This window comes from Ammodytes marinus, assembly GCF_949987685.1.
Source record: "Ammodytes marinus genome assembly, chromosome: 21".
Taxonomy (NCBI): domain Eukaryota; kingdom Metazoa; phylum Chordata; class Actinopteri; order Uranoscopiformes; family Ammodytidae; genus Ammodytes; species Ammodytes marinus.
The window spans coordinates 26408684-26427486 of NC_137225.1; the positions used below are offsets into that span (position 1 = coordinate 26408684).

The following is an 18803-nucleotide window of genomic DNA, read 5'->3' on the forward strand; positions in this document are numbered from 1 at the left end:
GAACTCTGGTCTGAGAGAGAGAGAGAGAGAGAGAGAGAGAGAGAGAGAGAGACAGAGAGAGAGAGAGAGGGAGAGAGAGAGAGGGAGAGAGAGAGAGAGAGAGAGAGAGGGAGAGAGAGAGAGAGTGTGTGTCTGTGTGTGTGTGTGATTTATGGAAAATACATTTCTGACTTTTGGCTCTTAAACAAAAATCAGAAATGTTATAATGTCTTTTCCATAAATCATTGACTCACTTATAATAATAATAATAATAATAATAATAATAATAATAATAATAATAATAATAATAATAATAATAATAATAATAATAACACTAATAATAATAATAATAATAATAATAATAATAATAATAAAATAAAATAAAATAATAATAATAATAATAATAATAATAATAATAATAATAATAATAATAATAATAATAATAATAATAATAATAATAATGTCATAAAAGTATCAATATATTAGGAGGAAAAATTGTTAATTTTAATTTTAAAGCTTTAATTGTGCACAGGTTTGTGTTTTGAGTTTAAATGACGATAAAGTTCCTGAATCTTGAACTGGTAAACATTCAAAATCTGCTGATGATCACATTCTGCTCTTTCCCCATGAGAACACACACTACAGCACTTCCCAGGACCGTGTGTGTGTGTGTGTGTGTGTGTGTGTGTGTGTGTATGTGTGTGTTTGAGTGTAAGAGAGAGAGAGAGTGAGTCTGTGTGTGTGTGTGTGTGTGTGTGCGTGTGTGTGTATTTGTTTCTGTATCTGTATGTGTGTGTGTGTGTGTGTGTGTGTGTGCGTGTGTGTGTGTATTTGTTTCTGTATCTGTATCTGTATTTGTGTGTGTGTGTGTGTCTGTGTGCGTGTGTGCGTGTGTGTCTGTGTGTGTGTGTGTGTGTGTGCGTGTGTGTGTGTGTCTGTGTGTGTTTGAGTGTAAGAGAGAGAGAGTGAGTCTGTGCGTGTGTGTGTGTCAGAGAGAGTGAGTGTGTGTGTGTGTGTGCGTGTGTGTGTGTGTGTTTGTTTCTGTATCTGTATTTGTATGTGTGTGTGTGTGTGTGTGTGTGTGTGCGTGCGTGCGTGTGTGTGTGTGCGCCCTCATGCTGACTCGAGCATCTTGAAACTCTAGTTGACTTTTCCCGCACAGCACAACACCTCTTAGCCCCGCCCCCTACTCTAAAAGGATGACCTCACTTCTATTTTTATTTCAAATTTTCCGGTGTGGCAGTTTGTAATTTATATTATTTGAAGACAAGACACTACATGTAGATGGGTCACAAAATGTAACTTATAAACATCATTGTGAAACTTTCCCAGTTGATATTTTTTGTAGGCTACAACATTTAAAAAAAAATGTTTTGGAACGTTGTAACAAATGTAACTAGTTCTAACTGAATTAATAACATTTGCATCTTTAAAAAACTAAAATCTATATGTTGGATAAAAACCAGACTACCAGAGATGCAATTTGTTGTTCATTTTTACAACACAGGCCTATCGAATGAATGAATGAATGAATGAATGAATGAATTATATTTTTATTTTCGTGTCGTGCCACACAAGTGGCCCATCCCACACAGGATTACAAGACACCGCTATAACTACACAAAGTGTGTAGTACAAACATGAAACAAAAAAAAACTAAAAAAACACTAAACATAAAGAGACATATTCCTCCTAGCCTTTTCAATAAAGTCAGCAATTAAAAAAGTTCTGTATTGGAACAGCCGAGCTAACATATCAGTATCACACATATAGTGAACTTCTTTTACATCGACTTTCTTGAATAAACTTAATCTCAAATCGTGGTAAAACGGACAATAAAAAATTTAATGAATTTCATTTTCAATTTCCTCAAGCTCACAAAAAGTACACAGCCTATTCTCCTCGCTAGTGCCCACCCACCGGCCTGACTAGTGCCCACCCACCCACCGGCCTGACTAGTGTCCACCCACCAGCCTAGTGCCCACCCACCGGCCTGACTCAATGTGTAAAGGGAGAATTCCTGACCTAATTTGTGCACACAGGGACCTCTTTCTTTTAGACAAATTATACAAAATATAGTTCTCTGTACCAAACAGATGTTTAATTTGACACAAAGTACGCAGTTTAGGCATACCTCTTACTTCAGAGATCCAGGTCTCTCTCTTTTCAAGTGATAGCAATTCTTTTCCTATTTTGAGATTCATTTCCACTTTGTCTGTAAAGACATCCCCACAACCCAGACCCACATATAATTCATACACCTCACTTGCCCATCCTCCAATTTTATGCATGTCACATTCAAACACCTTTTTGGCTACTCTGTTGTCATCCATCCTCAACAGCCTATTCCACAATCTCATAATACACACACTCCAACGCTCCCTACAGGAGTCCCACCCCATGTCTCCGGTTATAGCTGGTATTGGTGCAAATTTATGAACACCCATAAAATATCGGATGGCCCTGTTTTGGATTTTTTCACTCCCGGGAAAGTTTTTATAACCCCAGACCCCTGCCACATAATCCAACACAGGACACACACAAGCCTGGAAAAGTTTGGTGTATGTAGAAAAACCAATATCCTTCAGCATCTTAGTTTTGCCTATAACTCCACCAAGAGCTCTGCTGGCTGACTCAGAGAGAACTGTAGTACCCTTTGTGAAATGCATATGTTCATCCAGGTATAATCCTAGGTATTTATAACATTTTGTATAGTTCAGCTTTTTTTCTCCAAAATGAAATTGAAATGTACTAGTAGCTGAACGAGGATTCCTAAAATGCATTATTTCTGTTTTCTTTTCATTGATGGTCATTCTCCATTTACTGCACCAAGCTTCTGCACATGAGAGCATTCTTTGCAGATCTTCTTCTGAGTCAGCCATCAAAATAATATCATCTGCATATAAAAGTACACTAATGTTTTCCCCTCCAAACTGTACCCCACATCCTAATGATTTAATTGTATTGGCTAGATCATTTATATATACAGCGAAGAGAGTAGGCGATAAAGCATCTCCCTGCTTGACACCAGAGGAAGTGAAAAACCAGTTTGTAAGAAATTCATTCACCCTCACACATGACTCAGGTGCACTGTAAAGGGAACAGATTGCATGATACAATTTGCCGTTTATACCATTCTGTATAAGCCTGTAAGCAAGAAGGTTTCTATTTATTAAGTCAAAAGCTTTCTGAAAATCAATGTAACAAACAAATGTATGCGTATTCTCATGCAATCTATTTCGTACTATTGTACACACTGTGTAGATATGATCAATACAGGCCCTTTCCTTACGGAACCCATTCTGTTCCTCAACCAGTAAGTTTTCTTTCTCCAAAAAAGTTGTTAACCTATCATTAAGCAGAGTGGAGTATAGTTTATAGACTGTGCTCATTAGACTGATACCTCTGTAATTAAGGGGCACTCTAGGGTCATCCTTCTGGGATTTTGGAATAGGATTTATAATAGATTTTTGCCACAACAAAGGTAATTTACTGGTTTCAAAACATTTTTTAAATAATATTAGGAACATTTGGACCAACTGGGGAGATTTCAAAACTTCATTTGGAAGATCCTCTATACCAGTAGCTTTTTCCGGGTTTAGCCTTGTTAATGACTCTTTGGACCTCCGATATAGAGATCTCTGCATTGAGCTCCTCATTATCTCGGAATTCTTCCCCAAGCATTTCTGCTTCTAGCCTACTTTTTATTTCACAGACATTAGCATAGAATTGTTCATCAAAACTTCCAGTGTCATTTGAAAATAATCCTGAAAAATCTTTTCCCCATTTGTTAAGTACCTGTGCACAATCATCTACTAAGTGTCCATCTTCACCCCATATCTCCATTGGAATTTTATTTGACCGCCTAGGTCCCAATTTATTAATCTCATTCCAGAATCCTTGGGGATTAGTGGTTTGAATCTGTTCCAGAAGCAAAACCTGACCTCTTTCATATCTACGTTTAAACAGCCGATATCTTTTATCAAATACATGTTGCCTCATCCTAAAGTTATTTAAGAAGTGCTGTTTATCTGCTCTATTCCCCTTACATTTTAAAAATAGTCGCTCAGAAGTGTGCATGTCATACCAAAGGTCTTGTAACTCTTTATTCCAGTAAGGTTTACTTATTTTGTGAGCTTTCTTTGATTTTGGAGTAGAATATTTATCCTGTGTGTATTTTCCCATTTCCTTATAAAGTACTTTGCATAAATCCTCATACCAGCAGTCCAGCTCTTTTTGGGTTCTGTGAGATACTTCCAACCTATTCAAAAGCTCCAATAATACCCTGTTATTGCCAAACCACACATAGCCCTCTAAATCAATGGAGTCCTGTCCCTTTAAGTGGGTTTCGTTAAGGGAAATAATATCAGGTCGCACAGAGTTCAAAATAACAGTTCTTAACTCACAGTTCCGTACAGTCCATCCGTTAATGTTCCAATGTACAAGGGAAAGCGTTTCACCTGTCCGCTCCAGCGTCGGTGCACCTTTTCAGGTAGGCCTATGCTCCGTCTCTTGCCTCGGTCTCCTCCTCCCGTTTGCTTCATTATCCTGATCCCGCTTGATCACTCGTCCATTACCAGTCACGAAAAAGTATTTTCCTGATGGCATTTCAGCCAGAATGGTTCTGAAGTTAAGATCAATTAAACGCTCTGCATGAGATTTGGCTGAGCGCAGATACACTGTGCCGTATGTTTCACTTTCCTTTAACTTCTGCTTCCGACGTAGAACCGAAACTTTGTCTTGGACCGTGCCGAACTCCACTTTAATCAACCCCGGTCCACGGCCCCTCGGCAGAAGACGTTCCGCAGCCACCACCTCTGGCATCGGGTCACACAGCATTCCGTCCGACAGTAGCGACTTCACCCTCTCCAAAGCGATTTCTCCATCCCTGAACGGTAACCCCGAAACCATGATGGAAACCTCCGGGTTAAATTTGGGCTGCTTTATTTTAGTCAAATGCAGGCTTGATTCCATTTTTTCAATTCTCGTTCTCAGCTGACCAATCTCACAGTCCATATTATCTTGAATCTCTTTAGATTTTTTCTCAATCTCTGCTTTCAAATCATCCCTGTTTTCGTTGGCCAGCTTAGTTAAAGAACTTCGTAGTCTGTCAATTTGACTATTTAATTGTTTTTCCAGGGATATATTCATTCCCTTTATTTTCTCCTCAATCGTCTTCTCCACGGATTGTTGCATGCCATCAATTTTCCCATTGATTGCCTTCAGCTGTTGCGCTATGGCCTCCATGCCATCACTAGTCTCATTTTCGACTCCACAGCTTCGCAGACCCTCCTTGCCGCGTCCTTTCACGCTCATTTTAAGAATAGCAAATGTGCGTTCTTAAAAAGAGTTCTGGTATTCTTCTGGTAGAGTTGCGTATTATATTCCAATTAACTTTTCTCTTACTTTCAATCAAAATGTTTGGCAGCAGCGTCTTCTCACTCAGCGTCTCAATTCACCGCACCTTGTGTGACACAGTGCACTCTGCCTTCCATGTGTGTTAGGGAGGGAGGGGGACCTATCAGTTTCCAAAGCTTTAACGGAACATATTTAAGATACAGCACTTTTTTTAATTTTTTTTATTTTCTCCTCTTATTATTCAAGTCAGACAATAAATCTTAATTCTTTACCTTTATTTATACAGGTAAATCCCATTGAGACCGAAGACTCTTTTACAAGGGAGACCTGTTTTCCTTTCCCACGTTACCATTCACACACACAGTCATACACCGATAGCAGGCTAACTATCGACATTCACACGAGGCAAGGTGGGTGAAGTGTCTTGCCCAAGGACACATTATCTGGGAGGTAATCCGAGATTAACTGATCACGTCACGTTCAAGTCCATGGCATGCACAGTGTGTATTGAGTTTATTTAAAAATATTTGAAAATGGGGCTGCCCTCAGTTGCCCATGCACTGTGTATAGTCTATAGCCTTCGGCCTCGTCGGTATCTCGGATTACCTCCCAGATGAACTGATTCAATTATTAAGCTATTAACTATCTACCATTGTTATAAATCCTTAACAAACTGCTAACAAACACTTAACAAATCATTAATAATCATTAATTCAGAGTTTACTAATGATCTATTAACGAGTTACAACGGATAGTTATTATAAAGTGTTACCGAGTTTTCTTTGAAGAAATGCCTTTAAATATGAAGAAATATAACTGGTATAACTGGAGGCTAGATTGATGACTACATGAACCAATCAGGGGCTGCCTTCCACTAACAGACAGAAAGTGGGGAGGGTCCGGTCTGACTGGAGGCTAGATTGATGACTACATGAACCAATCAGGGGCTGCCTTCCACTAACAGACAGAAAGTGGGGAGGGTCCGGGCTGACTGGAGGCTAGATTGATGACTACATGAACCAATCAGAAGCTGCCTTCCACAGCAAGGAAGAACATAAAGTTTAATGGGATATTTTTGGACGGGCTTCTCCCCCACGAGAACAGGCTACAGAATGTATTTATTTAAGATGAAATTGCTTCATTTGTTGATTACCAAAAACTTTGAATTTTGTGTTCAAGTTCCCACACTCCAGAGGAGGTCCTCACACAGGGTCAGCCATGGAGCAGCTAAATTAAGGGGGCCACCTTAGCTAGCAACATAACCGTTTACAGAGCCTAGGCTGTGTATCAAGACCACATTCTTATTTCTGCGCACACAGAGATATTCACTGATTTTGACAACAAGCATTCTCCAGAAAGTATTTTGGACAGCAGGTGGAGCTGTTGTTTAAAGAGTGACTTTCAGACGTTCACATTCCCCTCTTCCTCCTTCATAAATACTAATCATAAAGGTCTATTATGTGTCAATGCTGGTGTGACTGGGGTCATTTAATTTGTGAAGTTTTTAAATTATTTTCTTTTAAGGTGAAGCATTGCAAGTGAATGGGGTAAAATGTTAAACGTATAGATACAAATCATTATGAAACGTTGCCAGTTTATTACTGATATTAAAACAATTATTGTTTGTATTACATTTTTTCAGATTTTTTTTAATGAATTGATACATTTAGCAATATTTAACCATGTGTACATTTGCATCTTTAAAAGAGATAAATCTATATGTTGGTTAAAAGCAAGAGGTCAAATCTTTATTTCTTTTGTACAACATACTAGTGTCCAAAGTTTTTACAGAAGAGATTTGGATACAGCCTTTTTTCATTTTGCAAATAAAAAAATATATAAATAAATAATAATAAAAAAATCTATACAGGCTACAGGTCTAAAAAAAATGCAGTTTTGGCATGTCTGTAAGAAGAAAATGTCTCATAAATTGGACAATTCAACACAAATGAACAAATCCTTCTGTAATAACCTTCAGAATGGTGCTAAGAATGATTATGGAAGTTGATATAGGCCTAAGTGCTTTAAAGTCTTAAGTTTAGATTTTTGGTTCAGGGTATTAAAAATGTAATGTTGACATCATTTATTACCAGTTACTTTTCAGATTAATATGTTAAATAAAAACACAAGAGTATTTCTGTACTTGTAGCTACTTGAGAAAATATTTCTCCCACAATTATTTATTCCACAGGATAGACTAATCTCCACATTAAACTTAATTAATTAAAATGAATCTTAATATAAACAATATTTGCACATTCACAATGATCAAATGTAATGATAGAAATGTAGTATGGACATAGATAGTATAGTATACTTCTTTTACTAAGAAAACTGGGTTCGGTTTGTTGAAGTGTAATGCGTTCACTAACTTGTTTATCTGTTCACTTGAGGAAAAGTAGTTTAATCCTTTTTTCTCAAGTGAACAGATTAAGAAAACATTTGTCTTGTTAACTCAGAAAAACAGGTTAACATTATTATTTTTTTACCATCAGCTGTGTGTATTTTCCAGTCAATCAGGACTTGTCAAATTCTCAAATAGTTGAGCTGATCTTCTTCCCTCTTTGACTGTAAAATAACTGGATTAAATCAGCTGGTTTTTTCTCCTTCTGCATGTGTTGATTTAAAAAATGGACTCCGAACTGACTGACACTCTCCCAGTTTTATTGTATGTCTGTTAAACATTTACGTTGTCAGAGTCACATAATCTGAATCTGCTGCTTAGGGAGCAAACGAGAGAGACTTCTGTCTTGGAAATTTAAAAAACTTTTTATTTTGTAACTTGGACTGTGGAGTCTCATTCAGGCCGTTGAGGTTGTAAAGTAACACTGATGACGTTGGGTAAGTTTAAAATATGTTTTAATTTGAATTCACATGGTTTGATTTAGTCTCTGTGTGGACTGTAGGCGCTCATGTATATGTTAGACTATCTGTTAACACAGTGCACAGATTTACTGGAAATAAACAGTTTTTTGGGGTTTGTAGCTAACCTGTCAGTGAAAACTGAGGACATTATTTAAATAAATTGCCTGCCTACATTTTCAGCTGTTAGTAAAATGTTTGAATACTTAAGTTGCCGTTATGCAAAATCCCCTTTGAGGAAGATCTTAATACAGAGTGGGAGGGCCATGCGTTATCAACCGTCGTCGAATTGGAAGGAAGCTAAATAACGAGGCTGCTTTTATCAGGCGCTACAAAGATGGTGGTTTATTTGGACGTCAGCCAGCTAATAAAAAAACAGCTTGAAGAACTCGTGGTCTGTTTCAACATTTAAAATGTGTGTGAATTCATCTCATCAAGTTCACAAGCGTTCTCCTCTAGATTCACTGAAAACATTTGTTTTCATGTTCATGTGCATGAAGAGTAGACGGACATTTAGTCAGTGTTTCAAATGTTTAATGTTTTTGTGATTTTGTCTGTTATACTGTATGTCAGAAAATACCAACACTGCTACATACATTCTACCATGTGACAAACCGGCTCAGTCTGTCTGAAGTTTGACTCCTAGTTGGGTTTGAACCAGATTCACAATTTGTCATTATGACGAGTAGAAAATACTTTTAATATTTTATCAAACTAATTTAATATTATTATTACTGACATTATTATACTGTGTATCTGTGTCCCCAGTGTTACTGTTTCACCTCTCAGACCTGAGAAGATGAGTGATTCGAAGGAAAAGGACAGATCGGAGTCTGCGGTCTCCAGCCTCCAAGATGTCAGTAATGAACCCTCAGGCTCAAAGTAAGATAATGGTTATTCAGTTTGATGTTATCTGATAATCTAAACTATAACACAGTTCATTTTATGGTTACACATACTGGTTCAAGGTTCAGCTTTATTGCGATCATACAATTTACGATTTCACAATGACTTGCAGTGTATAGGTACAATAAGCACAACAATATATAAAAGTAGTAGTTTAGATTTCTGACATTAAAAAATGAGTCCGGGATCCAAAAAATACTATAGGATATGTTATTTTTAGCAAGCATACATGAGCTTAAAAAAAGAGGTGGTACTCGAAGACTTTTTCTAAAGTGGCAGGTCTGGAGTACACTAAATAAATCCAATGATTTGAAAGCAGTGAAAAGACACAGTAGAGATTAGTGTTTTATTGTGTATTTCTTTAAGGGATTGCATTATAAAGTCATTATTTGTCTGATACTACAAAATAGTGCAGACTTAACCAAAGCTTACCAAAGGTCGGTTTTATGACCTTTTATGACCTTGATAAAACAGTTCACACAGTCAAGACATTCTGTTCCCTTCGAGATATAATAAATGTTTGACAAAAGGATCATGATCGCTGTTAAATATAAACATATTACAAACGTAAGAACTAGCTTCTTTTATCACTTTATGGTTTTTATAATACCTGGTTTTACAGGGTGCTGCAGCTGCTTGAGCAATCCTACTGTCTGTGTCCATGCTTTTTTTTTAAACAATCTAATCTGAGCAGGTTTTCAGTACTACTTTAAAATCTAATTCACATTTTTTGTGTAATTGCTTAGTGAACTTTGTGACACAGAAATACATCTTCCCCTTAGTATCTGAGACAGCTGTTAGTCACGTAGAACCTACTTTTAGCATAACTTAACTTATTGTCCACAGCTGCAGCAGTTTGTGTATTTAAAGCATCCTGATTGGATTTGACCTCTGAGAATTTATCAATGATTCACATGATATGAATAAAAATATCTTTGTGTTTGCAGGGTTCAGTACCAGAGACAGAGATCAGTGTCTCCAGTCCCCAGCTGTCTGTCTATGAAGAGTGACTGGTCCAAAGGTTGGCAGCCAGACTTCAGTAATGAACCTCGACCCTCAGACACAAAGTAAGAGACTGTTTCTACTGTAAATGGACCTGATGGAAGATGATGCATTGAGGATGAAGACAAAATGTTTTGATTTATATTCATTATGCAGAAATATAAATGCAGATACAATTTAAAATGCATCTTATTGAATGTCTATAGCAAAACATTTCAGAACTATTATACTACTTTTCTGGTCTTAATTTCTCATTAATGACTCCTATGGAGCAACCTGACACGAATCACAGCACAAACAACCATGTAGATTTTCGGGAAACTCTTCCTCTCATCTGGGCGCGCTCAGCAGTCTCTGTCCACACTCTGCTTTGTGCTTCTCCGCCCCCTCGCCCCCCTCCTGCAAACCCCACTCCGTTGTGATTGGTTACCTTCCTTCCGGAACACTTTCAGCAGCACGCGTGCAGATTTGAGCAGGCAGGTGGGGGCATGGCCGGAGCGTGCCTGAGCATGTTGCAGCATACCATACATTGAAAAATCCGGATTCGTTACGGAACGAATCCCGGAAATTTGAACAAGTGAATTCTCGACCGGCTGCCCTAGTGTTTAGCGCTCTGCACAGCCACCCCAGACGGTCAGCAGGGAATACGGCTAAAATGCATGCAAGTCATTATTTGATAGTTTAGTATGGTTAAACATGACTATAAATCATTATAACAACGTTTATAGGTCATAAAAGTTGAAAAAGCATCACAGGTCCTCTTTTAACATAACAAATGGAATTTATCTAGCAGCCATTTGGTTTTTCTGTTGATGTTAGGTGCTAGTATGAACTACTTCAGGAAAATAAAATTATAAAAAAAATTCAAATAACTTCTTCAGAAATTGTAAGTCAGTGTTGACATGTCATGGTTGTGACGCTGGACTTTCAAGATTCGGAATGTAAAATATTCTAAAACTACAACACTTATCAGAGTCTGTCTGACTCTAATGTACTCTGCAGAGGTAGAATTTGACAAGAGGTCCTTCAAAGTGACAGCTGCCCCTTATTTCGCCTGATTTTATTACATTTTACACAATGAAATGTCTGACGGTGTTGACTTACAGTAAAGTGGTCCCACCACTTAGAATCCCTATAAAAAATTAATGTGTTGAAGAAAAACTGTTTTTTATTGATATGAGAGATTATTTAGTGTTGCATCTGATGAAAAAAGCTCTTTTTAATCATTAAAGTACATTTTTAATAGTTTTTTTTGCATATGAAAGATTGAAACCTTCACTGTGGACACACTGTTTTGGACGTCGTGAGAAGATAACAAGTGTCATATATTTGACATAATAATATGTCAGATAAAATTAAATTTAAGGGGATAATTGTGCTCCAGACATTCTATTCTTAATCCCTAATAACATTTACAATTTTAAATATGTTTAGTTTTAAACATAACAGCAGTTACATATGGAATACAGCCTTTTGTCCCTGTTCTCAAGAATCACTGATATAACAGACATTAGCGCTAGCTTCTTTTATCCACCTGCTTTACAGACATTAAGCCCCCTCACATTTAAAACATCTTGGTGTTTGCAGAGTTTGGTATTGGCTACAGAGATTAGAGTATATTGAAATTGAAACTAAAATCAACAATAGAAATCTTCCTCTATCTGCGACAGCTGTTATTCATCTAAATTGCTGTAATTTAATCTAATCGAAGACGATGCTACAAATGTTAAACTATCTTATTATCCACAGCAGTAGCACTTTATTTGTATTTAAAGCGTCCTGATTGGATTTGTCCTCTGCGAATTTATCAAGGATTCACATGATACGAATAAAAATATCAAAGTCTAAGTCGCTTTATTGTCAATTTCTGCAATATGATCCAGACATACAGAGGAATCAAAATTACGTTTCTCTCCCACCCATGGTGCAATAAGGATAAAGTTAGATGAGAGTTGAGTTTCCTGACGGTATGGAGGAAAGAGCTGTTTACCAGTCTGGTGGAACCGGCCCAGAGTTTCCCCGATGGCTGAAGAGGCTGTGAGAGGGGTGGCTGGGGTCACCCACAATGCTGGTTGCTTTGTGCGTGAGGCGGGTACCGTAGATGTCCAGGAGGGGGGGGGGGGGGGGGGGGGGGAGTGGGACACCGATCAGCCTTCACTGTGCGCTGCAGGGTAAATAAATAATAAACAAATATCTTGGTGTTTGCAGGGTTCAGTACTATGCAGGATCAGAGTCTGGAATCTCCAGCTGTCTGTCTATGAAGAGTGACTGGTCCAAAGGTTGGCAGCCAGACTTCAGTAATGAACCTGGACCATCAGACACAAGGTAAGAGACTGTTTCTACTGTAAACGGACATGATGGAAGATGATGCATTGAGTACGAAGACAAAATGTTTTGATTTATATTAATTTTTCAGAAATATAAATGCTTTTTTTTTAATTATTTAAATTTAAAATGCATCTTGATTGAATGTTTGTAGCAAATCATTTGAGAACCGTTTGAGTTTGTGTGCTGACGTCTGAGCTTTTAATCATTAGTAAGTGAACCGTTGAGCTCAGATTCTCTGCTCCAATATATGAGCCTTGAGACTAGGATTTCTTTTTCAACATTAAAATTAAAAATTATCATCTTTTGAAATAGACAGCGGGAATCTCTGAGTGAGTGTAGTTGTTCAAGAAAAAAAATATATAAATATATCCCATGTGAAACATAGCATCACATTGATACTGCCCGAGACCACATTGTGTTTATGTGATGTTTGTTTGAAACTCGCTGCATTTATGTATCAGTTCGTCTTTGGACGGTTGAGAGAGAACATGAAGGAAATGACAAACAAACATGGCCACCGTTTGGACTTGAACCTGAGACACCACTGTTACATGCTGTGTGTCTGAGTCTGTTGATATGCTACATTTTTTACACCGCTTTTAACCTCAGTTCAAACCTAACTCACCTACGCCATGCTGCCCAATGTGACACTAACATGAATAGCTCTCTATAATTTTTACTGTGTGGTTGGTTTGTATCATGCAGCGCATTTAAGCAATCAGTAAGTAAGACTGGAGATCTCATAAAAAAGGATTCTTCTTGACTTTTTTGTGTGTAGTAAAATGTAGACTACATTACATAAAAATCACACCATTTCACAAGTCCACAAATGTTCAACATTTTTATTCATATTCCTAGTATAGTGGTCCGGTTTGGATAAGTAGAAATCTGGACATTTTCAACAGCACCAAAAAAAATGTTCACAGAGAGAGGAAGAGGAGTGATGTTTCTGTGGAGGAGCAGCCGTCCTGCTGTGCTTTGTGTCAGGACGTCCTGAAGGATCCGGTCTCTACCAGCTGTGGACACTGGTTCTGCAGACGATGCATCACCTCATACTGGGACCAGTCTGATCCATCAGGAGACTCCTCCTGTCCCCAGTGTGGACAAACATCCAGACCTGGACTGCAGACAGCCAGTCAGACCAGTAATCTACAAAGTCATGTTTCTTTACTTTGCAGCATGAATGTTAAAATGTTGTTTTTATATTGGTGATCATTACTAATTATTCTTTCTTTCTTGACAGTTGATGGCAGTCTGCAGGAGGTTCTAGATGAACATAAGATCAGTCTGAAGAGGAGATGTGAACGTGTGACTGAAGGAACTGATCAAACAGGAAGTGGAACTCTCCTCAACAGGATCTACACTGAGCTCTACATCACAGAGGGACAGAGTGAAGAGGTTAATACCCAACATGAGGTGAGGCAGCTTGAGACCGCTTCCAAGAAGAAGACCCTCCATGACACTCCAATCAAGTGCCACGACATCTTTAAAGCCTTACCCGACCAACAGGGACCCATCAGAGTCGTCCTGACGAACGGCGTCGCTGGAATTGGAAAAACCTTCTCAGTGCAGAAGTTCACTCTGGACTGGGCAGAGGGCTTAGAAAACCAAGATGTCAGTCTGCTGATTCTGCTTTCGTTCAGGGAGCTGAACTTGATCAGAGATGAGCAGTACAGTCTTCTCAAGCTGCTCCATGATTTCCATCCAACATTACAGAAGGTCACAGCAGAGAAGCTCGCTCTCTGTAAAGTTTTGTTCATCTTCGACGGCCTGGATGAAAGCAGACTTTCCCTGGATTTCCACAACACTGAGGTTGTGACTGATGTCACACAGGAATCATCAGTCAATGTGCTGTTGACAAACCTCATCCAGGGGAATCTGCTTCCCTCGGCTCTCATCTGGATAACTTCCCGACCTGCAGCAGCCAATCAGATCCCTCCTACATGTGTTGACAGGGTGACAGAAGTACGAGGCTTCACTGACCCACAGCAGGAGGAGTACTTCAAGAGGAAAGTCAATGATGAAGAGCTGTCCAACAGCATCATCTCACACATCAAGACATCCAGGAGCCTCCACATCATGTGTCTAATCCCAGTCTTCTGCTGGATCACTGCTACAGTTCTGGAGCACATGTTGACTACAGACCAGAGAGGAGAGCTGCCCAAGACCCTGACTGGCATGTACTCACACTTTGTGATGGTTCAGACAAAGAGGAAGAAGCAGAAGTATGAAGAGGGACATGAGACGAGTCCACAGGAGCTGACGGAGGCTGACAGGGAAGTTCTTCTGAAGCTGGGGAGGCTGGCGTTTGAACAACTGCTGAAAGGAAACATGATGTTCTACCAAGAAGACCTGGAGCAGTGTGGTCTGGATGTCACAGAGGCCTTGGTGTACTCAGGAATTTGTACCGAGATCTTCAAAAGAGAGAGTGTGATCTTTGAGAAAACAGTGTACTGCTTTGTTCATCTGAGCATTCAGGAATTTCTGGCCGCAGTCTACATGCACCACTGTTTCACCAGCAAGAACACAGAGGTACTGGATGACTTCCTGGGAGATGGGAATGATGATAATGATGATGACGACGACGATGATGAAGTCAGGGACGTTAAATTTGATTACCCATCCATAGATTACTTCCTGTCTGTCAATATGGAGAAATCCCTTGAAAGCAGAAATGGCCACCTGGACCTGTTTGTCCGCTTCTTTCATGGCCTCTTTTTGGAGTCCAACCAGAATCTCTTAGGAGGCCTGCTGGGTCCAACAGACAACAGTCCAGAAACCATCCAGAAGGTCAGCGACAACTTGAAGGAGTTGCAAGCTAAGTTTATCTCGCCTGACAGAAGCATCAACATCTTCCACTGTCTGATGGAGATGAACGACCTCTCAGTTCATCAGGAGATCCAAGAGTTCCTGAAGTCAGAGAACAGATCAGAGAAGAAACTCTCTGAGATCCACTGCTCTGCTCTGGCCTACATGCTGCAGATGTCAGAGGAGGTTCTGGATGAGTTGGACCTAGACAAGTACAACACATCTTGGGAGGGACGACTGAGACTGATTCCGGCTGTGAGAAACTGCAGAAAGGCTCTGTAAGTCCATCATCTTTATACAACATTACTGTCATTGTGCCACTGTTTCTGACAGCAAGTCTCAGATGTCCCAACCAAAATGTAGCCACCAAGGCCCCATTTTCATTTGTCATTCCAAGTATCTCGTATGTAGTGTGTTATGGGGTTGGTTACCTCAGGCTGTTTACAGACACTGTGTCCTTAGCGAGGTATAGTATGGTAGGCATTATGGCATTTAAGCTTGGGGTGACTTTGTGAGCCTTTTTCATACGGAGTAAAAGTCAAAAAACACAATGAGATAGTAGCTTGTTTCCTAGACTGGGCTAGAGCATCACTACTTTCACTGGTATATGTGTCCTTCTACTTGACATACAGCTGCCTGTGCTGTTGTTTACAGTGCAGATGTAGGTTTCTGGTCCTGTGTCGCTGCCCTTGTTCCACCATAGGCCTTCCAGAATACCTTATTTTAGTTTCTGTCGTCTTAACTGCCAAATTCTCCCTAAACTGTCCTACGTTGTTTTAGAAAATGTTTCCTATCCCCACATCGTCAATGTCCAGTTTGGTACTTAATTGCCAATGTTAAATTTGCTGTGCACTTTTTGTCTTTCTCATTATTTAGTATTTTCTGTGCTTTTCACTCACTGCTGTTGCCATCTCCTATTGCGCCATATTGTCCTCTGTCTTGTGTGTTGTCTTGTTTACACTGTTATGTCTCTTCTCACTCACAAAAAAGTAAAGTAATAATAAAAAATTAAATAAAAAGCATTTGTTGTGCTTAAACCACTGACTTATGTACTCCCAGACTTCCTGAATGTTGGCTCTCAGAGACTCACTATGAAGTTGTGGTCTCGGCTCTGAAGTCCAACCCCTCCCACCTGGTAGAGCTGGGGCTGAGAGGGAGCAGGCTGCAGGACTCAGGAGTGAAGCAGCTGTGTGCCGGACTCGAGAGTCCAAACTGCAGACTGGAGTCACTTTCGTCAGTACACTTTCTTTTGCTCTATCTAAAGATAATTTCTTGGGGGATTTACCATGCCTAATTGATAGCTTAAAGAGACAGAGATGAAATGGGGCGGAATGACATTCAGAGAACAGCTTCTTACCACCTAGCCACAATCTCCATCCTTTCTTTTGCTCTTTAAACATAATTGAACATTGAACAAAGTTATGTTGGGTGGATGGTGGTCAAACAACTGTTAAGTGAAGTTAAATATGTCTAGATACATGTGTTACCATAACATATCTGATTCAGATATTATTCCTTAATTGACAGACTTGCTAATTGTGGACTGACTGAGATCAGCTGTGCTTCTCTGGCCTCAGCTCTGAAGTCCAACCCATCCCATCTCAGAGAGCTGGATCTGAGTGTCAACGAGCTGCAGGATTCAGGAGTGGAGCTGCTGTGTGGTTTTCTGGAGAGTCCACACTGTAAACTGGAGACTCTGAGGTCAGACACAACTTTATTAACTTGTTGATGATGTGTAATTTAGTTTGATTTAAAAAGGCAAAAAAGATGCTGGTTCACATATTCAAGGGGATTGGGTCGAGGGGCCTACAGCTCCAACAAAGGAACCCAAACTTCTCTTTCTCGGGCCACATTAACTAGCTCAGACTGGGGGATCCCGAGGCGTTCCCAGGCCAGTGTGGAGATATAATCTCTCCACCTAGCCCTGGGTCTGCCCAAGGTCCCCTCCCAGCTGGTCATGCCTTAAACATCTCTCAGGGTGGGAGTAGGAACCAAGATTGACCAGTAGATCCTTCTTTTCATCACAAAGGTGCGGTAAGCCAGTGTTAAACCAATTCTCTGGCCAATCTCACACTCCATTGTCCCCTCACTCACCAACAAGACCCAGAGGTACTTGAACTCCTTCAGGTACTCAGTTAAAATGATACCATCACAGAATCGATCATGGACTCTCAGCCTAGAATGCTCTGGTTCCACGTTCACTTGTAAGCATCCTTATTTTGGAACATGGTGTTGGGGATGGACAGTTCATGACTAGCACAGAAGTTAAAGAACAACGACCACTCGGGTTCGGATCAGGGAGGCCGTTCCTCCCAATCACGCCTCTCCAGGTGTCTCCATCGTTGCCAAAGTGTGTGTTAAAGTCTCAATCAGAACTATGGAGTCCCGTACCGGAGCCCCATGCAGGACTCCATTCAGGGTCTCCAAAAAGGCCATATACTCTGGGCTGCAATTTGTATGAATTTGATTTGTCTTTATTTTCAGATTGAGTCACTGCAGTTTGTCAGAGATCAGCTGTGCTTCTCTGGTCTCAGCTCTGAAGTCCAACCCCTCCCATCTCAGAGAGCTGGAGCTCAGTGAAAACGTTGAGCTGCAGGATTCAGGAGTGGAGCTGCTGTGTGGTTTTCTGGAGAGTCCACACTGTGGACTGGAGACTCTGAGGTCAGTTGACTGCTTTTTCTCATTGTAAATCTCATATATTGATGAAAAAAGCCAAAACATGGCTTGTAATAAGTGTGTCGTCAATAAATCCAAATATTTAATTGGGATTAATTGCATGATCGTCCATGGTTAACGATTAATCGCAAATGCTAGTATTCACAAATTCACAAAATCTAGTAGTCTTAATGTGCCTTAAAGGGAGATTTTTCAAGTTTTTTTTAATCCTCTTATCAACAATGTAAAACAATGACAAATCCTGTCCAGAATATATTCTCCAGAATAACCTCAAAGGTTCTGCATGCTCCAACAATCTGCTGAAAACATAACATGGATCTACCTTTGACTCTGTGCATTAGCAAGTCTTATTTCAGAGGATGTACTACTTTGGAAACTCCACAGTAATTGCTCATAACTGTGGTGCTGTGAGGAGGAACCATCTGGCCAAAAAGTTAAATATTTAGCTCTAGCCTATGGACTAAGATTGGGATGCTGTTTTTCCTGTTATTGCAGGCTGACTCACTGTGAACTACCAGAGACCAGCTGTGCTTCTCTGGCCTCAGCTCTGAAGTCCAACCCCTCCCATCTCAGAGAGCTGGATCTGAGCTACAACAAACTGCAGGATTCAGGAATGGGGCTACTTTCTTCTGGTCTGGAGAGACCACACTGTAGACTTGAGATTCTGAGGCAAGGCATATCTTTTTTGCTTCTACAATACTCACCAATGCTTGTTTAAGGAAACAGTCAAACTTTTAAAGTGGTAGAAGCGTTTATAGTATCAGTCTTATCCTTTCCTTCGTGGCTTGGTTTCATTCATTCCGTTTCTGCAGGTTGAAATGCTGTCTACTCACCAATGGATCCTGTGCTTCTCTGGCCTCAGCTCTGAAGTCCAACCCCTCCCA

The 18803-nt window shown here is 39.8% G+C and overlaps 1 protein-coding gene across 1 annotated transcript; it reads left to right on the forward strand.

Moving 5' to 3' along the window:
• Positions 1-5741: 5741 nt before the first annotated feature.
• On the forward strand, positions 5742-18637 carry LOC307267741 (protein NLRC3-like; the record flags this gene model as incomplete). Its single annotated transcript, XM_080050123.1, is given in 10 exon segments — positions 5742-5747; positions 8968-9081; positions 10053-10172; positions 12316-12432; positions 13362-13644; positions 13648-15521; positions 16303-16476; positions 16771-16944; positions 17728-17904; positions 18415-18637. Coding segments are annotated over 9 exon segments (3225 nt in total). The 5' UTR covers positions 5742-5747; positions 8968-8998.
• Positions 18638-18803: the final 166 nt, after the last annotated feature.